The sequence below is a fragment of the Mustela lutreola genome, chromosome 1 (genome assembly GCF_030435805.1).
Source record: "Mustela lutreola isolate mMusLut2 chromosome 1, mMusLut2.pri, whole genome shotgun sequence".
NCBI lineage: Eukaryota > Metazoa > Chordata > Mammalia > Carnivora > Mustelidae > Mustela > Mustela lutreola.
Window position 1 is genome coordinate 68,609,980 of NC_081290.1, and position 22,435 is coordinate 68,632,414.

At 61.5% G+C, this 22,435-nt stretch overlaps 2 protein-coding genes across 14 annotated transcripts in view; one reads left to right on the plus strand and one right to left on the minus strand.

Annotated features, from left to right (window-relative positions):
- DGKQ (diacylglycerol kinase theta) lies at positions 1-12,602 on the plus strand. 5 transcript variants are annotated; one of them, XM_059167599.1, is made up of 23 exons: positions 1-399; positions 2,955-3,034; positions 3,648-3,747; positions 4,131-4,216; positions 4,323-4,448; positions 4,914-5,067; positions 5,149-5,220; positions 5,342-5,442; positions 5,551-5,789; positions 5,881-5,971; positions 6,064-6,118; positions 6,245-6,306; positions 6,673-6,823; positions 7,186-7,224; positions 7,799-7,914; positions 9,189-9,340; positions 9,515-9,663; positions 9,755-9,933; positions 10,270-10,370; positions 10,560-10,706; positions 10,811-10,922; positions 11,002-11,154; positions 11,283-11,342. In XM_059167599.1, the coding sequence occupies exons 1-23, from the start codon at positions 120-122 to the stop codon at positions 11,325-11,327; spliced, it is 2,790 nt and encodes a 929-aa protein (XP_059023582.1). In that variant the 5' UTR covers positions 1-119; the 3' UTR covers positions 11,328-11,342. The 5 variants fall into 5 exon arrangements, with proteins under 5 accessions (XP_059023582.1, XP_059023593.1, XP_059023609.1 ...); XM_059167588.1 differs by lacking the exon at positions 11,283-11,342 and adding an exon at positions 11,343-12,602 and having other exon boundaries at positions 2-399; XM_059167610.1 differs by lacking the exons at positions 5,149-5,220; positions 11,283-11,342 and adding an exon at positions 11,343-12,602 and having other exon boundaries at positions 4,177-4,216; positions 5,296-5,442.
- The window catches only part of TMEM175 (transmembrane protein 175), a 24,701-nt gene continuing 14,320 nt past the window's right edge, over positions 12,055-22,435 (minus strand). For 5 of the 9 annotated variants that reach the window (XM_059167707.1, XM_059167698.1, XM_059167636.1 and 2 more), the window contains 8 exons: positions 21,900-21,994; positions 20,107-20,158; positions 19,739-19,774; positions 19,017-19,100; positions 18,432-18,596; positions 15,064-15,142; positions 14,804-14,939; positions 12,055-13,515 (listed from right to left, as the gene is read on the minus strand). In XM_059167707.1, the coding sequence (XP_059023690.1) occupies positions 12,858-13,515; positions 14,804-14,939; positions 15,064-15,142; positions 18,432-18,596; positions 19,017-19,100; positions 19,739-19,774; positions 20,107-20,158; positions 21,900-21,943 (1,254 nt within the window). In that variant the 5' untranslated portion in view covers positions 21,944-21,994 and the 3' untranslated portion in view covers positions 12,055-12,857. Of the gene's footprint in view, positions 13,545-14,803; positions 14,940-15,063; positions 15,143-18,431; positions 18,597-19,016; positions 19,101-19,738; positions 19,775-20,106; positions 20,159-21,899; positions 21,995-22,435 lie in introns of all 9 variants that reach the window. The other 4 variants (XM_059167661.1, XM_059167680.1, XM_059167671.1 and 1 more) reach the window with 4 other exon arrangements.

The window sequence follows — 22,435 nt, forward strand, 5'->3', positions numbered from 1 at the left end:
GCGGGCGCAGTCGGAAGCCCGGCGCGGACGGCGGGGTCGGCGGGGAGGCGGTACCCCCTCTCACCCGCGGCGCGGACCCGGCTCTCGCCAGCCGCAGGGGTCGGGCCGCCCGGGCAGGGATGGCGGCGGCGGCCGAGCCCCGGGCCCGTGCCTGGCTCGGCAGTAGCTCGCCGCGCCCGGGCAGCCCGGCCTCCAGCCCCGAGCTAGGCGGCAGAGGCCGCGCGCGCCCGGGACCTGGGCCGGGGCCAGGGTCGGGGTCTGGCCCGGAGCGGGCGGGCGCCAGGACCCCAGGCCCCGCCGCGTCTGGCCACAGCTTCCGGAAGGTGACGCTCACTAAGCCCACCTTCTGCCACCTCTGCTCCGACTTCATCTGGGGGTTGGCCGGCTTCCTCTGCGACGGTGAGCGCCCGCGATCCCACAGACCCCAGCCCGTGGCCCAGAATGGGCTCCTCCCCTCTGACTTCTGCATTCCCAGCAGTGGGCTCCTCAAGACAGAGCCGCTTAACCCCCGGGGCAGGAGTGTGATGGCCTCAGACCCTCTCTGGAGAGGCGATAAGCACTTGCTTTTCTAGGGGGTTGGGGGCACCAGGTGTCTTCCCCCAGGACTGTGGGCCTCAGGAAAAAACAGCTCCCTGAGCTCCTTCACTGGGCTTGGGATTCAGTGAGGGAAAAGTATGGTGGGCGTTGTGGAGCAGGTGCAGTGACTGGGGGATGAGTTCAGGGTCCCCTAAGCAGGTGGGACTCCTCACTTACTCTAGGCTCCTCACTCCCTGTAGCTGGGGCAGCAAGGAGGCATCACTGTGGTCAGGCAGGGCTGGTCCGGGCCGCTGGTAGGATCCTGTGCCCTAGTGCTGGGCCTTTTCTTGCCCTGCGTGCACACTGCTACCCACAAGGGCCAAGTGCGGCATGCCCCAACAGGGCTGGCACCTAGCTGCCAAGCTGGCTGCCTGGGCCAGGAGGCCCTCCCTCTGCTGGCTCATTGGACAGCGAGGGCACAAGCTTCCCAGGTCTGCTCTCGTAGTCCTGCTTCCTCTGGCAGAACAGGTGGGTAGGCCCTGAGGACCACAGCTGCCCAGGCATGTGGGGACCCTTTGCTCCACTCATGGAGACAGACTTTTGACTCTGGGGTTTACAGAGAAGTCTTAACCAGGTCTGGATGGAGGAGGCTGGGTCTCTCAGGCGGGATGCCTTCTGCCCAAGAAAATGGCATGGTTGAGCTGACTCCCTAGGGCAGCACCAGGTGGTCTGGCCAGCTGGCATGGGGCAGGTCATCCCTAGATCCTCAGAAACACTGCACTGTCTTATCTTGTCCCATGCCAACTGGCTCACCTGAGGGGGGAGCAGTGCTTGTGCAGGCTGAGTCAGCTTTAGGTCTGAGGTTGAACCCAGGACCCCTGCACAGGTGAGGGGTGGTGAAGGCAGGGCTCCAAGTCTAAGGCTAGACTCCAGGTCCTCCTCAGTGCTATGACCTCCTGCAGGTGGGGCTCTGGGTCTAAAGGGCGAAGCAGCTCATGGAAAGGGGCTGGGCTTGGGGGATGACGTGGAGGCCATCCCTGGGCAGCTGTGTGGACGTGCTCCCCACCTCTGGAGAAGGGGCTCATAATCTTGGCCGGCAGAGGGGCCTGACAAGCCTGTGGGAGGAAGAGCCTCCTTCCCTGCCAGGGAGTACCCAGGATGTGGGATGTGGGGTGATCAAGCACTATCTCCGTGGGCCAGAGGAGCTGGGCACCACCTGCCTGCAGCTGCTGCCTTCCGGGACAGAGCTAGTCTGGGTGCCTTGGAGGGGAAGCTAGCCAGAGTGCTCACCCTTCCTCTGTGCCTCCCCACTTACTCCATCTGACCCAGCCTGCTGTAGTTTTTTCAAAAGCAAGGCCTCAGGGCTGTCCTTGCTAGCCTGTGGAGGACCAGTCGGTGTCTTCCTCCTAGGGACGGGTGGGTAGGGCTTCAGTGGGTAAGATGGGGCTGCCTCAAGGCCCCTTGCTCATACTTTTCACCAAGCGCCATGTTGGAGAGTGAGTCCTTTTGCTGCCTGCCCACTTCCCAGCCTCCAGCTGCCTTGTCCAACCCCTCCCACCCCAGGGGGGCCCAGCCCAGGTCCCCTGCCCCTCCCTAGGCCTCCTGCACCCCTCCCCCCAATCTTGTCTGACTTTGGCCCTCAGTGTGGCTGGACTCTCCAGGCCTCCCTTCTTAGTGGCCTGCACCCCAGGACAGGAGGCCCTCAGAAACACAGCCTATGTCGGAGTACTCACTGCCTTTAGAACCTCTGGGCTGTCTATCCCTCTGGGTGGGGACAGGTGCGGCCATCCCTGGGCTGGCCAACCCCTACCCTGCCAGCCTCAGGAGGTCCTGGACCATCACAGACTGGCTCTGGTTTCAGCAGGCACACAGCACATGGGAAGGGTGGTCAGAGAGTCTTCAGAGTTGTGGGGGAGAGAGGGAAGGATGTTCTTCGTGCTGCTGGTCTTGGGGGAGATGTCCACTTACCTGCCTGCACCTCAGGGCCAACAGATAGGAGTGGGCCCCCTTGTGCAAGGGGCAGGGGCCACTCTCAAGACCCTGGGACACAGCAGCATCCCCACTCTGGGCTCTCTGGGGATGAGAGGTGGGGTGGCACAGTGGATCAGGGTGTCCATGGTGCTTCTGTGGGGGGATGCTGTGGTCATGTCCTCCCTCTGCCCCCACGATAGTGGGGATGGCGAGAGTCACTTTCCCCATCACTCACTGCTGGGTCAGAGTGGGGTGGGGGATGCAGGGATTCACCACACGCCGACTCCCCCTCAGCTCTGGCAGAGTGGGCCCACTGTGAGAGATGCACTGCCCCTGCAGAATGTGGGCAGCTGGCTGTGGCCCCTGGTGCTCCTGCTGGCCATGGCCTCCCTTCTGCATGCCAAAGCCTGGGGTCTCCTGATGCTTGGGTCGGACAGGGGCCAACTCATGCTGCTCTCATTCCGTAGTCTGCAACTTCATGTCCCACGAGAAGTGCCTGAAGCACGTGAAGACACCCTGTACGGGTGTGGCGCCCAGCCTGGTCCGGGTGCGTATGGTGGGATGGGGCGGGGGGTGGGGTGGGGTGGGGTGGGGCTTGGGGGAGTGAGCTCTCGTGGCAGGTGCTGGGCTGAGTCAGTCTGTCTGGGTGGATGGTGCAGGAGTGCTCCTCTGTGCTGCCTTGGGTCTCCAGGAGGCTGACAATATCCCAAGTCCCTGTGTGTGAGCCCCTCCCAGGGCAGTAGCTAGGCCTCACCTCCTGCTGATTCTGATCCCTCCTCCTCTGGGGTCCCTGACACCCAGCACTCCTGCTCCTGCCTGTTGGTGGGCCTCTGCCCATGAGTGTTTCGTCCAGCTTGCCCCGGATGTATCACAGGGGCAGGGACGAGGCCTGGAGGAAGCAGCCAGCGCCCAGCTTCCTGGACCCGCACAGCTGAAGCAGGCCCGGGGAAGAACCAGCAGGGGGCTCCCTGCAGGAGGGGCAGCCCAGCCTGGGGGAGGAGAGTGGGCAGTTCCAGCAGGGCCCCCAGGGGCACAGAGGGGCAGGGGAAGATTTGGGAGGCACTGCAGGGCTCTCTGGGCTGCAGAAGACGAGGCCTGCTGGCGCTGGCTGGGTGCTGTCCGGTGGGCCCCAGGCTGAGGGGGAGCTCTGCTCCGTGCAGGTCCCTGTGGCCCACTGCTTCGGCCCTCGGGGCTTCTACAAGCGCAAGTTCTGCGCCGTGTGCCGCAAGGCCCTGGAGGCCCCTGCGCTCCGCTGTGAAGGTACTGCCCAGCCCGCCTGGCTGCTCTGTGGTCTGCACCCTCACCAGGGTCCTGGTCTCTGCTGCCCAGGGGGCCCACACCCTGCTGTGGCCAGACAGCCGGGCAGGAGGCGGGGTGGTGCCCTGGGCGCCCATGAGGGGGGATGTCTTTGTGGACTCTCAAGCTGCCCTCATGGGGAAGCAGGTGCAGGGGGCCAGAAGACAGAGAGCAATGGGTAGCCGGCTCCTGTCCCCTGAGGGGAGGGGCACCTGCTGTGCGCTCCAGGAAGAGTCCAGGAAGTGTGGCTGGGATGTGCAGGGAACTGGCCTTGGCAGTGCTGCCCAAGAGAAGGGGGCAAGGCTGTGGGGAGAGGCAAGAGGCCCTTAACCCTGCCCGCCCCCCAGTGTGTGAGCTGCACGTTCACCCCGACTGTGTGCCCTTCGCCTGCAGCGACTGCCGCCAGTGCCACTGGGATGGGCACCGGGACCACGTGAGTGCACAGGGTCAGAGGCCTGAGCCTGGGGGTGGGGGGGGGCAGGGAGGGGGAAGGGTGGTGTTGCTGGGGGCTGGCTGAGCCAGGATGGCCCCCTCCACAGGACGCGCATCACCACCACTGGCGGGAGGGGAACCTGCCCTCTGGTGCGCGCTGCGAGGTCTGCAGGAAGACATGTGGCTCCTCGGATGTGCTGGCAGGCGTGCGCTGCGAGTGGTGCGGCGTGCAGGTGGGGCTTTGCGCTTTGCTGGCTGGTTGGGGGGGATGCGCAGGTGGGGCTTTGTGGGGGAGGGGGTGCGGCATGCAGGTGGGGCTTTGCGGGGTGGGGGTGTCCTGAGGGGCGGAGTGGGATGGTGGAGTTCCTGGTGGGCAGGGCGGGGATGGGCAGTTCCTGGGGGTGGGGTGTCATAGTCCTGGGGGGTGGGGCAGAGTGGATATATTATCCCTTTGGAAAGTAGGTTGGAGGTCCCGAGAGCAGGTGTGGCGCGTCTTTCCGTGCTCACCCGTCTGTGCTCACCCGTCTGCATCGCAGTGTGTTGGGGCTGGGGATGGTCCCCATTGTACAGAGTCAGGGATCCTTCTGGTCTGAGGGTAGCACCCGCCTGTGTGCCCCGCCCTGGCCTGGTCAGGGGCCATCAACCCAGCGTGGGCCCCTGCAGAGTGGCTGACAGCCGGCCCATGCTCCCATCTGCAGGCCCACTCAGTCTGCTCTGCGGCGCTTGCCCCAGAGTGCACGTTTGGGCGCTTGCGCACCATGGTCCTCCCGCCGGTGTGCGTGCGCCTGTTGTCCCGAAACTTCAGTAAGATGCACTGTTTCCGCATCTCTGAGAGCGCGGCCCCAGAGCAGGGTGAGTGAGGGGCTGTGCTGGGGCTGGGTGTGTGGGCTGGGGGTTGGCCTCGGTAGGAGGTCAGCTGTGCCCCTCCGGCAGGTGAGGGGGACGATGGTGCAGATGGAAGCGCCCCCGCTGGGCTGGGCAGAGAGGTGCTGGCCCCGGACTCCAGTGAGTGCCTCCTAGCCATTGTGGCCTGCAGCCTGGTCCCCTCATCCCTCACCCTATCCCCCGTCCTGTCCCCAGCCTGGACCCCACTCCATGGACAGACATTTACTTCTCTCCGGCCCAGGCAAACAGACCTTGAAGATCTTTGATGGCAACGATGCTCTGCAGAGAAACCACTTTCGTGTTATCACCGTCCCCCGCCACGCCAGGAGTCAGGAGATGCTTGTAAGAGGGAGCCCCTGCAGGGCGCCTTCTTGGGGAGCTTTGTGGCATCTGGCATGGCCCTGGCTGGTGTCTACATCTGCCCCCCTTCGCCCCCCACTTCCCCCGCAGGAGGCAGCGCTTCGGGCTTACTATGTCATGGAGGACCCTTGCGATTTCGAGCTGCAGGCCCTCCCCCCATCTGTCCACACCATGGACATGGGGACCCGGGGCAGGACCCGGGCCGGAGGGAGTGCAGAGGAGGAGGGCAGCAGAGGCCCGGGATCCCGAGAGGCCGCCCCCGAGGCCTGGATCCTCCGCGCTCTGCCCCATACCCAGGAAGACCTGAAGATCTACCCTGCCTGGCTCAAGTGAGACCCAGGCCCCAGGCCCAGGGTCTGTTGGCGGGAGCTGGGGGGCGTGGGGGCATGTTACCCGAGCTCCTGAGATTGTTCCCTGCAGGGTGGGTGTGGCCTACGTGTCCATCCGTGTGACCCCACGGAGCACAGCCCGGACCGTGCTGCTGGAGGCTCTCCTGCTGCTCGGCCGTCAGGTGTGTATGCCACTGTGGTCCTGGCTGGCCTGGTGGATGACCTGGAGGAGCTGGAGCTCCAGGCCTGACGCTGTGACCTCTGCCCCTCACAGGCTGAGAGTCCGGAGAGCTTCCAGCTGGAGGAGGTGCTCATGGGCAGCAGGCAAGGTGAGCGGTAGCCTGTGATCGAGGGTCCCCGATCTGCCCCGGGGTGTCCTGAGGTCTTCGGGGCAGCTGCTTGCAGATGTGGGAGTGGCACCTGGTACCCACAGGCCTTGCCTGTCATTCTTGCAGTCCAGCGGACGGTGCTGGAGGATGAGGAGCCCTTGCTCACCCGGCTTCGTGACATCCGGCAGGTCATTTTGGTGTGAATGCTGGTCCCCACAGAGTCACCAGCCTTTGGCCATGGCTGCTGCCTCCCAGCGAGGGAGCCTGTCCCTAGGGCCCTACGTGCCAGTGCCAGCCTTCCTGGGCCTGGCGGGTCTGTCTGCTTGCTCATGTCACTGTTCTCTCGAAGGTGCCGTTTTGAGCCCCAGACCCCACTTCCTGGGGCTCCCTGAGGAAAGTTGAGGGGCTTGTCCCGAGGGAGGAAGCCTGTGTTTCCTTTTCTGTCTTGTCTCAGTGTGGTTCAGCCTGGGAAGTCTTTCTGGATGGAGGATGGAGGGACCGGGAATGGTGGTTCCCTCCCTGAGTGCTCTGTTCTGGGTCCTACCTCCCCACAGACATCCCTGCGACAGATGACCCAGACGCGGTTCTATGTGGCTGAGAGCAGAGCTGTGGCCCCCCGTGTCTCCCTGTATGTTGCTGGCCTGCCTTTCGGGCTGTCTGCCCAGGAGTATGGCAGCCTGCTGGATGAGGCTGTGGCCACCAAAGGTGTGACTGCCTGGGCTGACAGGGGAGCAGGGGGAGGAGGGGACGGGTTCTGAGAGTAGACCGTGGGGGCTGGTTCTCCTCTCCCTCCACACAGTATCTGAGCCTTTGCCAGGCTGGTTCCCACTCGTTGGGTCTCTTTTCTCGCCTCCAGGGCCCACAGTGCTCACCTCCTCCAAGGGGCTTCTGAGACCCCAGAGGTCCAGCCTCTGCCTTTTGCTCTGAGCTGGGGAGGGACATGCTGGGGGAGCTGCCCCTCCTGGGTTGTGGGAACCACCTGCAAACAGGAGCAGCAGGGTTGGCCTCCAAGACTGGGCAGGGCCTGGGGACCTCGCACCTCCCCTGACCGCAGCCTATCTTCGCAGCTGGCCTGGTGTCCGTGAGCCACGTCTACTCCTCCCAAGGTGAGCCGCTGTTGTAGGGCATGGTCAGATTGGGCTCTGGAGTTAGGTGGAAAGGCCTGCCCTTCTTACCTTCGTATTCAGCATTTCCATTTTGTTTAGGACCTGACCTTTGTCTGGGGGAACCCTGTGGGAGGGACCCATTTGTGGTTTTTTCCCTGGCTCCCTGGCTATCATGCTTTTGCTAAAATGTGATTGAGTTGCCGAGGACTTTTCTCAAAAACCTGTTCTGCCCTTGGGTTTACATCTTTCTTTTCTTGGGAGACTGCAAATCTGCCCAGAAGCAGGAGGCTATTCCCATGAGCCCCAAATGCCTTCTGGGGGTCCCCAGCAGTTATCAGTATCCCCCATTCTTGTGGGGGTGTTCTTCCCAGGCCCTGGGGTGAGGGTGTGCTCTGCCACGCTGCCCTCTTTTGTCCATCTCTGTGTCCTGTCTCTGAGCTTGGTGACCCTCAAAGGCTCCATGGGGCTGGTGATCCTGCATCACATGGCTGCCATTGGATGGCCAGACCCAGAGTCCCTTCTGGCAGCAGGATGAGGGAGGCCACAGTCTGAGCTCACAGTCCCCGTGCTGCAGGTGCCGTGGTGCTGGACGTGGCCTGCTTCGCGGAGGCTGAGCGGCTCTACATGCTGATCAAGGACACAGCTGTGCACGGCCGGCCACTCACCGCCCTGGTGCTCCCAGACGTGCTGGTGAGTGGGCGCCATCAGGGACACTGGTTTGTCTAACACACGGTTCACAGCCTGGGAGGAGTCTGAGATCTGGGGGCAATGGGCCTGTACCATGGCTGACGGGCGGAGGACTGCAAGCTGCAGTTCCCATCCTGCCATGGCTGCCTCCTAGGGGCTGTGTGTATGCACACATCCTGGGAGGCCCTTGCCTTTTCGAGGGTCACTGGGACCCCTGCTTGGGAGGCCTGGGCCACCTCTGACCCGGAGGTGGGGCTCCCTGACTTTGGACCACACCTGGAAGAGTGAAGTGGGATAAGCCCACACCCGGGGTGGACACTATATGGGTTGGAGCAGGGTGAGGGGCTGGAGCCCCACGTCGTGCCCCACGCTCCAGGCCTTTGCCAGCAGCCTCTGGTCCTCACCCCTGCTGGCCCCCAAGGACTCCCCTGAGGTGTTGGTGGCTGCTCCAGCCCTGACCCCGGAGCCCTGTCTGGGTGCAGCAGAATTAAGAGTAGGTGAGGTCACTGTTGGGGACTGGGGGGGGCGACTCCTGGGCCTGGCTGTCCCCTCCCACCTGAGCCAGGCGTCACCGTGCTGTCCTGATGAGGATGCGGCCCCTGCAGGTTGGGGTCCCTGATAGGCAGAGCCTGGTGGGCGGTGCCAACTTGTACTTTCTCCTGGTAGCACCCTGCTGTGGGGTGAGCAGGTGTGGGAGGACTGCAGGCAGCTCTGCCCCACGGGTCACACATCACCCTGAGTGTGTCCTTGGCTTTGAGGTGTTGCTGAGTCGTGCCTGTTAACCAGCATCTCCCACCAATGGATGCTGGTGCCCCCCACCACCCTCACCATTGCTGGGACCTCAGCCCCCTACCTGCTGTCTCTGGGCCCCATGTTTTGGGGGTTGTTTGTTGGGAGATGGACTTCTGCCCATGGGAGGCAGGGGCCCCTCCGTGAGCCTGGCTGCTCCTGCTGGCTGTGCTGGGGGTGGGCAGAGGCCCGGAGAGCTGTAGGAGGGGCATGTGGACTCCCACGTGGGTGTCCAGCCTTGGCTGTGTGGATCAGGCAGTGGGCACGGTCTGGCCACAAGGGTCACGGTGGGTGGTGGTGGCCTGTATGCTCAGAGCTCCAGGCCGGCCAGCTTCATCTCCTCCTGGGGCACATGTGTGCCTTCCTTGGGCGGGGGACTAGCTGCAGGTGGGCTCAGGCTATGTGGGCTCAGGGTTGGAGCACTTGTCACTGCCCCTATGGGATGGCTTTGAGAACCTGCACTAACCCAGCACCCCCCCATCTGTCAGCACACGAAGTTGCCCCCAGACTCCTGCCCCCTCCTCGTGTTTGTGAACCCCAAGAGTGGAGGCCTCAAGGGCCGTGACCTGCTCTGTAGTTTCCGGAAGCTGCTGAACCCTCACCAGGTCTTTGAACTGACCAACGGGGGGCCTCTTCCTGGGTGAGTGTGGGGGTCCCTGCCACACTGCTCACAGCCTCACAAGCCTTTGGAGGGGTGCTTGTACATCGCTGTGGAGAGGCCTGAGGGAACGGAACCATCCAGGCTGTTCTGCGTTGGCTTGGGTGCTCCTGTTGGCCTGCGTGCACCAAGTGCTTCCTGTTTGCCTCTTGCCAGGTTCCACGTGTTCTCTCAGGTGCCCTGTTTCCGGGTGCTGGTGTGTGGTGGGGACGGCACTGTGGGCTGGGTGCTTGCCGCCCTGGAGGAGATGCGGCACCGTCTGGCGTGCCCGGAGCCTTCTGTGGCCATCCTGCCGCTGGGCACAGGTGGGGTCGGCCAGCAGACCAGGGGACAGGCCTGGGAGGGTGGGGAGAGGGGTGGGTATAGAGAGTCCGTCTTCTCTTGCCCCCATCCCAGGGAATGACCTCGGCCGGGTCCTCCGCTGGGGGGCGGGCTATAGTGGGGAGGACCCATTCTCCGTGCTGGTGTCGGTGGATGAGGCTGACGCGGTGCTCATGGACCGCTGGACCATTCTGCTGGACGCTCACGAGGCTGGTGCTGCAGAAGACAGCGTGGCGGACGTTGAGCCCCCCAAGGTACCAGGGTGGCACCTGTCGGGCCCCCCAGAGGCAACTCTCTGCTTCTGTCCGGGGTTTCATGTGGATCCCAGCCACCACCTGGTGTAGGCACCAGGGCTGCCCCATTTACAGGGAAGCTGAGGCATCGTCAGCAGCGGCTTGCTGGGGACATCCCGGGCTGGCTGGCTCAGATAGTTGCCTCCCCCTGAGTGCACGTCAGTCACAGGATGGAAGCTGCTGTGACAATAGGGGAGGGTTGGGTTGGAGATGAGGAGGCTGGACCCAGCTTCGGGGAGGTGGGGAGCACGTGGTGAAAACTGACCAGGGTCATGGGAGAATGTGTCTTATCTCCAGATTGTGCAGATGAGTAACTACTGCGGGATAGGCATTGATGCAGAGCTGAGCCTGGACTTCCACCAGGCACGGGAAGAGGAGCCTGGCAAGTTCACAAGCAGGTGCCAGAACATCAAGCATAGGGGCTTGGGACTGCTCTAGATCACAGGGCTGCCCCCTGGTGACAGCATACTTCCTGGGAATCACCAGCAGGACTTGGTCAATGGGGCTGGAACCTGGGGCTGTAGAGGGGGGCATCATAGGTAGGGCAAGGGCTCCACCTTGACTCTAGGCATACACCTCCTCCACAGGTTCCACAATAAAGGCGTGTATGTGCGGGTTGGGCTGCAGAAGATCAGCCACTCCCGTGGCTTACACAAGGAGATCCGGCTGCAGGTGGAGCAGCAGGAAGTGGAGTTGCCAAGCATCGAGGGTCTCATCTTCATCAACATCCCCAGGTGCCAGTGGGTGGGGCTCCAAGGGGCTCCAAGGGCTCCTCTGGTGGGGCTTGAGCCCCTCATCCAGCCTGCCCACTCACCTGTGCGCCCCTCCCTTGGTGCAGCTGGGGCTCGGGGGCTGATCTGTGGGGCTCCGACAGTGACTCAAGGTTCGAGAAGCCACGCATGGATGACGGGCTGCTAGAGGTGGTGGGGGTGACAGGCGTCATGCATATGGTGAGTGTGGACAGCCGGGGTGGGCCCTGGCGTGGGACTGTGGCCCGCTGAGCCCTACCGGCCTTCTCTCCACTACCAGGGCCAGGTCCAGGGCGGGCTGCGCTCCGGCATCCGCATCGCCCAGGGCTCCTACTTCCGCGTCACCCTTCTAAAGGCCACGCCTGTGCAGGTGGATGGTGAGCCCTGGGTCCAGGCTCCTGGGCACATGATCATCTCGGCTGCGGGCCCCAAGGTACCACGTGCAGTGAGCTGGGAGGGCCCTGAGGGCTGGCTGGGCGGTGCACCGTTATTTCCCAGTGGGCCCCTGGGTACAGGGAGGGGAGGGGCCCACAGGCTGAAACCCACCCCCTTTCTGTAAAGTGGGCTGAGACCATGCCTACAGTATTTTCCAGCACTTTGACCTGACCTGTTGTGGGACAGGTCCACATGCTCAGGAAAACCAAGCAGAAGCCCAGGAAGGCGGGAACCCCCAAGGATGCCCGAGCAGACGGGGTGCCCATCCCTGAAGGGGACTCCAAGTAGAGGGACCCTGCAGCAGCTCGCCTGTCCAGCAGCAGCGGGTGCCAGCCAGTGGTGGATGGACTTGCCTATGGCTTTGACTGGGGGCATCTCCTCCTCACCCTATGCACGTGGAAGCTGCGTGGGGTAGCAGCTGTTTCCCCCTGACCTCCGATCCAGTGACAGGCTGGGTGCAGGGCTTTGGCTGGCCAGTCGTCCCGCCCATGGGGTCCAGGCTACCATCCTGGGTAGAAGGCATTTCTCATTTTGCGTCCCCCCACCATCTGTGAGCCCACCGAGCTGGGCAGCACCGAATCTTAGGCCATCCCCCTGGAAGCTCCTAACAGAGTGGGAATGCCCCAACCACCAGGGCCTGTGGCCTACCTTCCCACTGAGGGCTGGGTGGGGACACCTGCCACTTGTCTTGGGGAAGGTGCCTTCTCTCCCGGCCCTGCCACTGTGGAGGAGCTGCTTGGGCTGCACGTGGGGGCGGAGGGCCCTAAGCCCAGGTGGGCTTGGCTGACATCCTGGAGATGCAGCAGGAGGGAAGCTAGGCCCTCATGGGCTGGGGCAGAGTATGCAGAAGGGACCAAAAGCAAACCGGAGGGGAGGCCCAGAGGAAGTTTACAAAGTGTGACATTGGGGAGGAGCCAGCTTTAATTACCTGTTTGTCAAAGATCAACATGCCTTTCCCAGTGCCCGTCCAGCTGACCAGGTGCCTGGGCCTCCCCTACCCTGGGTTCAGACATGCCCCAAGATCAGTCTGGGGAGGCTCCAGGGGCCCCAAAGAAAGGCCCAGGAATCCTGTTTCTCCACTCATCCTGGCTGTTTGCTGCCAGCGCCATGTGACCGAGCTCTGCCCCACCAGCCCCATGTCCCCTGAGCTTCTGCCAAATCCACACAAATGCACTGTAGTGGCCATTTGTGGTGGGACATCCCTATCACGTGCCTCCAGCACACACACGTGTGTCTGCCTTGACGTCCCTGGTGGCATCACTTGTGTCCGCTTTGCAGGCCTTGGCTCTGGTTCTGGTCTGTAGTTGTCTGTCCTTTGTATTTAAGTGCGTCTGTGCGCCCAGAGGGGTGGTGTGGGCTTGCACCCAGGCCCTTGTGTACCTTGTCACTACCTGAATGTAAGCATAATTTATATCCAGGACAATACAGTGTGGCCATTGCTGTGCTGCTGCCATGTCCTTTGTGCCTGGGGACCCACGCCCCACTCAGGGCTGGCACCATGGGCTCCCAGCAAGAGCGCAAGCACCCTGGTGGTTTAGCTTCACAAAGAGTGAGAATGTCGGCCTAGGACAGAGACTGGGATACAAGCTCCTGTCGCACTGTCTGCAGAAGCAGAAACCTACCAAAGGCTCTAGAGAAGAAGGTTGAAGATACAAACCAAAAGCAGGCTGAGTGCAGGTGGGGGCAGCCAGGCCCCAGGAGCTAGCAGGCAGCAGGGAGGAGCGGGGCATGTGCGTCCTCCTCAGCCTGGGTAGCTGGCTGGGCGAGGCCCCGCATGGCACACAGAAGGGCCAGGCCCAGGCGGACGAGGAGGCGCAGCAGCAGGAAGGCAAAGGGCACGGCGATCTGCATGAGGTGGAAGATGGCCGTGCTGAACCGGCTGAGGAAGCAGGTGGACGCGAAGGCCAGCAAGCTGGCACAGGGGTACAGCGCAAGCTTGGCAAACATGAACGCGTGCTCCCGGCCTCCGAAGCGGGCCGAGGGCTGCAGCGTCTCCCCCTCGTGCAGCAGGGCCGTGGTCCAGATGGCGAACTGGAAGATGCTGGCAAGGAAGATGATGGCGCAGCTGACGCGCACGCTCTCCAGCTCGTCGTGTGGCTGTCGCGCGAAGGCCGAGGTCTGCTGGTAGGCCAGTGGGAGGCCGCCCACGAAGGCCAGTGACAGCGTGTTGAGTAGCCCCATGGACTGCGTGGCCTTGCGGATGTGCAGGAAGAGCGAGTGGTGGGCAAACCAGAGCAGGCCCACTGTGGCAAAGGAACCGAAGTAGGCCAGGAAGTGTGGCCCGTACACGCTCAGTGCTGCCACCAGGCTCCCGTGGAACTTCTCCTTCACGTCCCTGGGGTCCGGCACGTTGTCCTCGCTGAGGGCGGCCAACACACAGCATTGGTCCTGGCCCCGCCATGGGCGGTCAGGTTGGGGCTGCGGCTCCCAACCCGAGCCCACAGCCCCCGAGCCTCCACGGGGCTCCCACGGAGCCCTGTCCACACCCCAGCACCTGCTGGGCTGCTTGGGTGGTGGTTCCCCTGATCTGGGGGTGGGGGCAGCCTCTGTGGTTCTCAGATCACTGGGCTGAGCGCAGCTGGAAGGAGCAATTCTAAGGCACATCTCAGATTCTCCCCCTTGTGGGTGGCCCCAACTGTGCGGCCCCAAGAGCCCGTCCTATTCCCAGGCTGGGGGGGAAGCACCCGGAGATGCCTCTACACTCACAATGGGGGGCTGCACATGTGTCTGGGGGGTGGAGCTGCAGGAGTCTGAAGGTGGGGGCTATGGCTCGGCAAGAGGGGGGCCTGTTCTCCTCTGCTCATTGCAGCTGCTCACCAGGGAACTGGGGCTGGCTGGGTCCCACCCATGGAAGCAAAGCCACACCATCCTGCAACCTTGGGTCAAGGCTCAGATGTTGACACCAATGAGCACTTGGACCCCAATTTTAAAAATTCACAAATTACAGTAGGAAAAAGCTATCAAGAGAATTAGGAGAACTAATACTTTAGGCCTTCAGATATAAAATGTAAAATCAAGATGGTGTAACCTGTCCAACAAAATAAGAATGTTTTGAGATAGGACCAAAGGAACAAGAGGCTCTAAAAAAGAATGGAAAATAAGAAAAAAAAAAAAAGCAGATGAAACACTTAAAAATGCATTAACTAAAATGAGAACTTTGACAGAGGGAAACGGTAGATTAGATGGGGCAAAAGAGCACCCAGAGAAGGCAAAACGGAGCAGGAGGGAGGACGCAGGAGAGGGGAGGTGGGAAGCCCTGGAAAGGGGAGCCCTGGGGGAGGGGGCTAGGGGAGACAGGGATTGGGGGAGCTGGCAGGGGAATGAGGAGTTGGGGGGAGACTTGCGTGGGGAATGGGGAGAAGAGGGGAGGATTGGTCTGGGGCAAGGCCTAAAGGAGAAGGAAAGCACAGGTTGGGGAGGCCCAACCACACCCATAGACCCAGCCTGGGGAAGGGAGAAGCGACAGGAGGAGTCCTGTGTGCCCCCTGCCCCTAGCACAGCAGAGCCTGAGCTCTCCGGAGCTCGGACCAGGGTGGGACTCCTCCTCAAGCGGAGGGCTAGCATCAGGAGGCCTCAGCCCCTGCCTCTGTGGGGTTGGATGATGACAGGAAGGCCATGCATCCCCTCCCTCAGGCCTGGGTTCTTACCAGATGTCCAGAATGAGGAGTGTGGCGACGATGGCGTAGACCCCATCACTGAAGGCCTCCACCCGCTCCTTGCTGAGAGGTTCGTGCAGGTCAAAAGTGAAGAACTCCATGCTGTGAGCTGGGGGTTCCTGGGGACCTGTGGGTGTGCCAGGAAGGAGGAGCTGGCCAGGGGAGGAGACTCTGCAGGGACACCTGGCCGTTATGGCTGCCTGGGCCCTTCCCATGCTCACAGGCCTTGGGGAGCAGTGCCGAGCACCTACCCACAAGCCTGCCCTTGCACCAGCTGGAGACCTTGCTGACGTAGGGGAGGAAGATGACCGTCGCCATCAGCAGGTACGACTGCGTGAGACACACCACACGGCAGACACCATCCGCCCCAAAGGGATGGCAGCATGAGCAACAGAAGAAAACACGGATGAATCCTATCTCATCAAGCTGGAAACCTTTTGTGCTTCAGAATATTTCCAGAAGGAAAAGGCAGCTCCCAGAATGTGGGAAAGTACCAGCAGACCGCACCACTGACGAGGGGCTGGCACCCAGGGCAGGTGCCGAGCTCCAGCTCCAGAGCAAAGGCATGAACCCCCAACTCCAGGTGGGCAGAGGAGCTGAGCGGACAGCTCTCCGAAGGACCTGTGCAGTGGCCGAGCTGTACAGAGCAGGACGCTGAGCATCACCAGGGATCAGGGACATGCAGGTCAGAACCACGGGTGACCCCGCGTCACAGCCCACAGGACAGCTACTCCTCGAGGAGCAGACATCAACAAGCTATGGTGAGGACATGGGCCGAGGGAGCCCTGTGCACCGCGGTGGAGACAGGGAGGCACCCGAGTCCATGGACGGATCAACGGGTAAGCAAGCTGGGTCCTTCCTGTGACCTTCCAGTGAGAGGATGGGTATCTGACACCTGCTACCATGGGAACAAATTGGAAAACATTCTTCTGAGAAAAGCCAGATGTAAGAGCCTCATGTTTTATGATTCCATTTACGTGAATTACCCAGAATTGGCAAAGCTCTAGAGACAGGAAGTAGATGGGAGTTCTGGGGGAGCAGGGCATGGTGGGGGATGCAGACTGCTCAGGGGTGCTGTGTTTCTGTTGTGGCCATAGGAGCAGTCTAGAAGTAGGTGGAGTGGTGGCTGCAGGCTGGGGTTCTGGACTGGGCAGGTGGCAGTGGATGCAGGGGTATGAAGTTTACATTGTATGTCTGCCATGTTATTCCAGGAAGGGTGCAGGGTCAGGTCCAGAGGTGGCCCAGCAAATCCAGTCCTGGGCCCTGGCAGCAGGAGTCCTTCAGGCCCCATACCACCCAGCCGGCAGCCCTGCAGGGAAAGCCTTTCTCCTGCCGTCCCTGCCCCATCCCGTGCCTGCCCTCAATGAGGGGCTCCCACCCTCTCTGTCCTGCGCACCCATTTCTTCAAGGTGACCTGACATGGGGAGACGACGATGCACATGCTGCCATCAGGGAGACTGTGGGACACTTCAGATGCACCCTACCTCTGTCTCTAACCCGGTTTCCACACTCCAAGAGACCACATCCCACGCAGAATTCAAGACACCCTGAGGGCGGCTGGGAGGCAGGAAGGAGGTGCCATCCACTGCAGGATCGGGGGAGGAACGGGAGTCTGGTGGGGGTGGGGGAACATGACACAAGAGGCACTACACAGATGCCAGCAGGCAAGGCCCTGGGCCCTGTGGGCATCCTTGTGAGAGGAAGGCAGTCCATAGGGAGGACAGGATGACCTATCCAGGGTGGTGAAAAGGGGCTGGACCTCGGAGGTAGACCCAGCAAGGCATCTGGCTGAGGGAATGCCTGTGAGGATGGAGGCCACAGGGTTGCCAAGGAGGCTCCAAGGGACCCGCCCGGGGCTCAGGAAGCTTGGACATGCTGTCTCCCAGGCAGTGGTGGGCTCCAGGCAAGGAGGTGAGGGGGTGGGTGCAAGGGGTCAGAGCAGCATTGCAGGGAAGGAGGGAGGAAGGCTGATGGACAGGTGAGTGGGGCTGGACAGAGCGCTGACTGCTCTGTCACTGAGGGTCAGGGCCTGAGTGACCCCATCCTCCTGAGGACCCTGGACCTACTGACCACTTGGGCCCTCTCAGCCCTCCCCTCCCCCAGTCTGGTGGCTCAGGTGTCCCCTCCCCCACTGCTGTCATCCCACCAGGATGTGGTCACTGTCCAGTTCCCCATAGCCCCAGTGCTGTGGCACCTGCTATCCCCCAGGACACACCGGACAACTGCCCACACACCCAGCCTACCCTGGCCCTTTGTTCAGTTCACCCAGGCCACCCACCGCAGACCCCAGCTGTCCCTCCCATCCTCCAAGCAGTGATCCTTGGGTTTCCTCAAGCCCTGACCTTGTCTAACCGATGCCTGCTGTGGGCCACCCTGAGTATGGACATGTATGTGGCCTCAGACCACATGCCCCTTACTCCCGGCCCCCTTCTGGCCCTGCCCTATGCACTGGGAGCTACCGTGCTAGAGGCCACAGCCAAGGATGCCCTGCATGACCCTGAGCACCCCTGCAGCATCCCTACCGCCAGCGCCCCTGCACCTCCAACATGCTCAGAAGAAACGAAGCAGCAGCCCGAGCCTGCCTTCCACCTGGCGTGCTCCACCTGCTCGGGCCTGACCTCTGACACCTTAGCCGCTCAGCCCCCAGCACGCAGCTCCATCCTCAAGGAAATGATGCTCAGCCTTGGCTAGCCTATCTGTTTCAAACTTGGAATCTCCTGGAATGTTTACTAGATATTTAAAACATCATCAACCATTTGTTCCCAGGTATGATGCTCTGGGCCCAACGCTTCTCTGTACTTGGTGAGGGCTTGGATCCAGGGCACATGGTTTCCCCCGAAACCCACTGGGATGGCTGCTGGTTTGTACTTCTCTGCATTCCCAGATGGCCAGAGTGTTCTAGAACACTCCTATTCCATTAGCTAAGGGCTAAAAGGGCTAAAAGCTGACCTTGACTTCTATGACCTGGCTGACACAGCTCCAAGTTCTGGCATCCCTGCACAGAGGCAGCACAGACCAAGTCTGGGCTGTCTGCAGGAGGCATCCTGACCTCCAACCTCAGCTGGGTGTTCCTGAGAGCAGGCCATTCCCTGGGCAGGGGGGGGCTTCCTCCCTTTCTTCCTGCACTCTCTCTGGGCAGCCCACACCCTCCATGTGGATCTTTAGGGCCTTTTGGCAAGTGCTCCCTACTGCGCCTCCTTCCTGCTGTCATAGCAAGGCTGCTAGGACCCCTCCACCCAGAGACCCTCTAGTGCTGGCTGCATGGTGGCTTCACCGGGACCCCTTACTCGCCCAGAGAACAAGCACAGCCCAGACTATGGGCGTCCGTCTCTCTCTCTCTTCCTGTCCTAAGGATTCGCCCACTTGGGGAAAATGTGGGTGGTCACGGTCCACTGGCTACCGCCACTGGACGGCGTATCTCTTCACGCAAACCTGGCTCTGTGGCGCCTGTTCACCTGCACGGCAGGTCCCCGTGGGGAGAGTTTCCCTCCAGCTGTGCTCCCTGGCACCCTGGGTGCAAGGCCATGTGCCGGTGATCCCCGAGACCTCTGCACAGCTGTACCCCCCCCGCCAGCCCACCCTCCTGACAGTCACCCCACCCCCTGCTCCCCTCACTCACCAAGGGATAGAAGAACAAGGAGAAGCCGGCGGCCACGAAGCACAGCGCTGGGCCCCTAAGGACGATGCCCAGGATATGCTGCCGGTAGAGGGCCCTGTGGGTGGAGCTCTCTATCTGGGGGTTCAGGAGGTGGGGGAAGTGGAACGCATACACAACGATCAGCGCCTGTGGGAAAGGGAGGCTGCAGGGCATAGGCAGAGGCCTCTGGTCAGTAATCCCCAGCCACCCACATCCACGGACAGAAGCCGCATGTGTGTGAGGCTCAGCACGCGATGACCTAGGGGATGCACAGGGGACAGGAGCCTCTGCTCTGCTCCGCTCCCAGGGCCACATGGGGGTCCCAGAGAGTCTTGCCCACCAGACACCACAGGGCCCTGACCCTCTGCAGCCAACACAGGAAGCCCAGGCTCTAGCAATCTCTGGATCTTCTGCCACAGCATGGCAGAGGGCCCGGGTGGTCACCCTACAGCATGCCCCACAAGCACAACCCTTGCTATGGCTGACACGCCGCATGCACACGTGTGGAAGATGTGTGTACCAGGATGACAAGCGTGTGGGGGGGGAAGGCAGGCTGGGGGGTCCTACCTGCACGGCCCCGATGGTGATCACACACATACAGAACAAGAGGATGCCCAGAGGCACCTCAGGGAAGGTCACCATTAAGGAAAACTGCAGCCAAAAACACAAGACAAGACACAACCAGGTTTGGCAGGTCCCTGCAACCCCACGAGTCCCCTGCTCCCGGCCAGGTGCACACACTGGGCTAAGACCCAGAGGGTGTCCCTTGCGACCACAGCAATTCCACAGAATGCTTCCAGCCTTTCAAGTTGAAATGTCATCAAATTCATGAAGAATTCTCTGTGACACACAGCCCTGCACACCCAGACCACAGTTCTATCAGAACTGAGAGTCAGGGCAGGTGTAAAGGAGCTGCCAGGGAGGGGCCCAGGATGGCTCATGGCAGAGGGATGCAGGCCAGGCAGGAGCAGGGAGTGTCGTTAAGCACGGACGGGATGCCCCTCGTCAGGCCCTTAAGAGGTCAAGCTGGCATCTCTGCCATTGCAGGCCCCTTCTGGTGAGGCTTTCCCCTCCTTCGACCAGCCTTGAAACCCGAGGTATGCCCACCCCCAAAGCAGCCAAGACTGCTGCCAGCTCTCTTGGGGCTTTTCTCCTCTTCGTAGCATGGTGCTTGGGCCCTAGACCACCCCACCAGTCTGAGTGTTTCCAAGGCGGAGGCATCCTGGGTCTTGAGTCCTCTTGCCCAGGGAAGGGCAGGCTGGCCCCAGGGAGGAAATGCAGGTACTCACAGTGAACGGTAGGAAGGTGATGGTCATCATGCAGGCCTAGAAAGGAGGAAGGGCAGGAGGGGAAGACAGGCAGATGGCTCCAGGCCCTCCTGCCCGGGGCAACCTTTGGCAGTGCCCCACCTGCAGGCTGTCATAGTCTACCTCCTAGACCCCCAGGAAGCTCACACCCTCACCACCCGACAAGGAGGGGAGGGGCCTCATCTTCTCAGGGGTGTCCCCAGGGAGGACGTGTGAGGAGCCCAGGAGTGGGTGCTGGTGGGTTCCAGGTTCCATACCCCAGAGGCACCAGAAAGGTCAAGACCCTGCTTGCCTTCCTTGGAGGACAGGCCTACAAACATAATCATTTCTCAAGAAATGAAAGGACTCACCAGGTTAAGCAAAGCAAGCGTGTCGTCTATTTTCCCAACAACCTGGAACAGTCTAAACCGTGTAAGAAAATGAGGAAGGCATGCTGTCAGTAAAGGGGCTCTAACAGCATCTACACAGGGCCCAGCATTTGCTGATTAAAGTATCAGTAAAAGATGTCATTTTGGGGGGAGGGGCAGAGGGAGAGGGAGACAAAGAATCTCAAGCAGGCTCCTTGCCCAGGGCGGAGGGGGATGTGGGGCTTAATCTCAGGACCCTGAGACTGTGACCTGAGCCCAACTCAAGAGCTGGGTGCTTAATGGACTGAGCCCCCCAGGCGCCCCACATATGTCATCTTTAACCAAATTTAGAATACTACCTACTGTACAAACTTTGGAAGACACTGAAAATACAAACAGGAAACCCTAAGTCCCTAGAAAATGCACTGCTCCCATTCGCATGGGCTCTTGTAACTTGGGGTGTGTGGTTTCCAAGAGAGCTAGGGTCGGTGTGCAGAACCCACAGAGGGAGCTGTGGAGGGAGGGCATGCCCTCGGGAGGCGCCCCAAGGGCTCTGGGACATCCCCTGGCAACCCTGGGAGACTGGAACCCTGAGGAGGAGAAGTCAAACCACCAGGAAACCCGTTCTTCAGGTCTTGTGTCTGAAGACCATTCTTAAAAAAGAAGTCCTTCTGGGGTTGCCATACACTAAGCACGCTGAAACACCCTATCGAACAGGGAGGTGGCTGGATATGGAGGCAGGGAGGTGAGACAGAAAACTAAATACAGGGCCAGGGACTACGAGCGACTGAGGAACTCCCCCAGCCCCTCCATGGAGACCCCTCAGGACTCTGACCCCTCTGAGGACAGGACCTTCTCCTGGGCAGGGCTCAGTGGGCCTCAGTACCCCCATCCCCACCCAGATCCAGCCAGGGGCCAAAGAACCTCGAGGGGGCCAGTACTCAGGGCTACATCCCCTTGGGACAGCAGCCCCACTGGCGACCCATGGAGCATAGCCATGAGGGCCCCAGGTGGATCTATGCCACTCTGGGTACTGCACCCCCAAGTGTGGCCGTGGATGACTCAGCACACACACGAGGTGCTGTGTGGCTCTGTCCATGCCATTGGAGTGACAGGGGCTCAGCTACATCAGGTGCTGGCAGGGCCACTAGCAGCACCAGGCAGAGGGTGGCTGTGGCCCTCCTCACTCTCCATGGACAAGTGAGGTGGGAGAGAAAAGCCCTCCCCTAAGCCCTTACGGAGGGCCACTTGTCCCTGCCAGAAATGGTCCTCTTGCTGAAAACAAGTTTGTAATGTACGCAGCCAAGACACCATCAATGCGAGCACCAGTGTCTGAGGGGCGCCGTGTGCATCTGGCACCCCCACCTGTAAGTGTTGCCTCTGGAGGGGCAGAGAGCTAACTGAGGGCATCAGTGCACGTCCTGCCCCAAGCTCTTCTGAGAGCCACCCTGCCTGCCCGCCGCCCCGCCTGGGGCTCCGGGCTCCCCCGCAGCTCTGGTGGATCCCCAGGAACCTCTCCTCCCGGAGAGAAAGCTCTGGCTTGGCAGTAGGCCTAAGTCCCTAGAAGCTGCTCTGCTCACAACGCAGCCTCCTACTCCTCGCCAGAGTCCCATGTGGCGTGACCTGCCCTCGCCCTGCCCCGTCTTGAGGCCTGGCATCTGCACCCGTGGGAGTGGGTGACCCTGTGTCACGGGACGGTGGAAAGGCAGAGGCCTGCAGCCATGGGGCACACACACCGAGTGAGCCCCAACACGTGGACCTCAGCCTGGAAAAAGCCCCCCAGCCTTGTTCCGTACCTTGTGTGTGCCGCCCAGGCCACAGTAACGATGAGAAACGTCATCAGATAAACAGCAATCCTGGTTGCCAGAAGTTTCTGTATACTTTTGTCAAACTGGTGGACAGAAGAGCGTCACTGTCAGAAACCGTTTCGCTCCATGGCCGCCGGTGGCCCCGTCCAGGGTTCTTGGCTCAGCTTGGAGCCCAGCCCCTCCCTGAAGCTCCTCTTCAGGGCAGCCTCCCCAGCTCCCTGCCCCTTGCCCCAAAACACTGATGCCCCAAGTCCCATAGGTGCGTGTTCAGGGATATTGTGTGCAGCTTCCCGCTGAAACGCCAGCTCCTGAGGCACAGACCCCCTCATCCAGAGCAGTGAGCCCACTGAGCTGCCAGGCACCTGAATCTGACGGAGCTCCGAAGCCTGGTGAGGTTGTGGCAGTGCCTCCCCTAGGTGGGAAGGCACTCGGGACGGAAAAAGCTTGGACTTTATCAGCAAAAACTCCAAGTGGAAAACTGATTGCTTTACAATTTTCACTGGTTCTTTACCCGCAACCGGTGG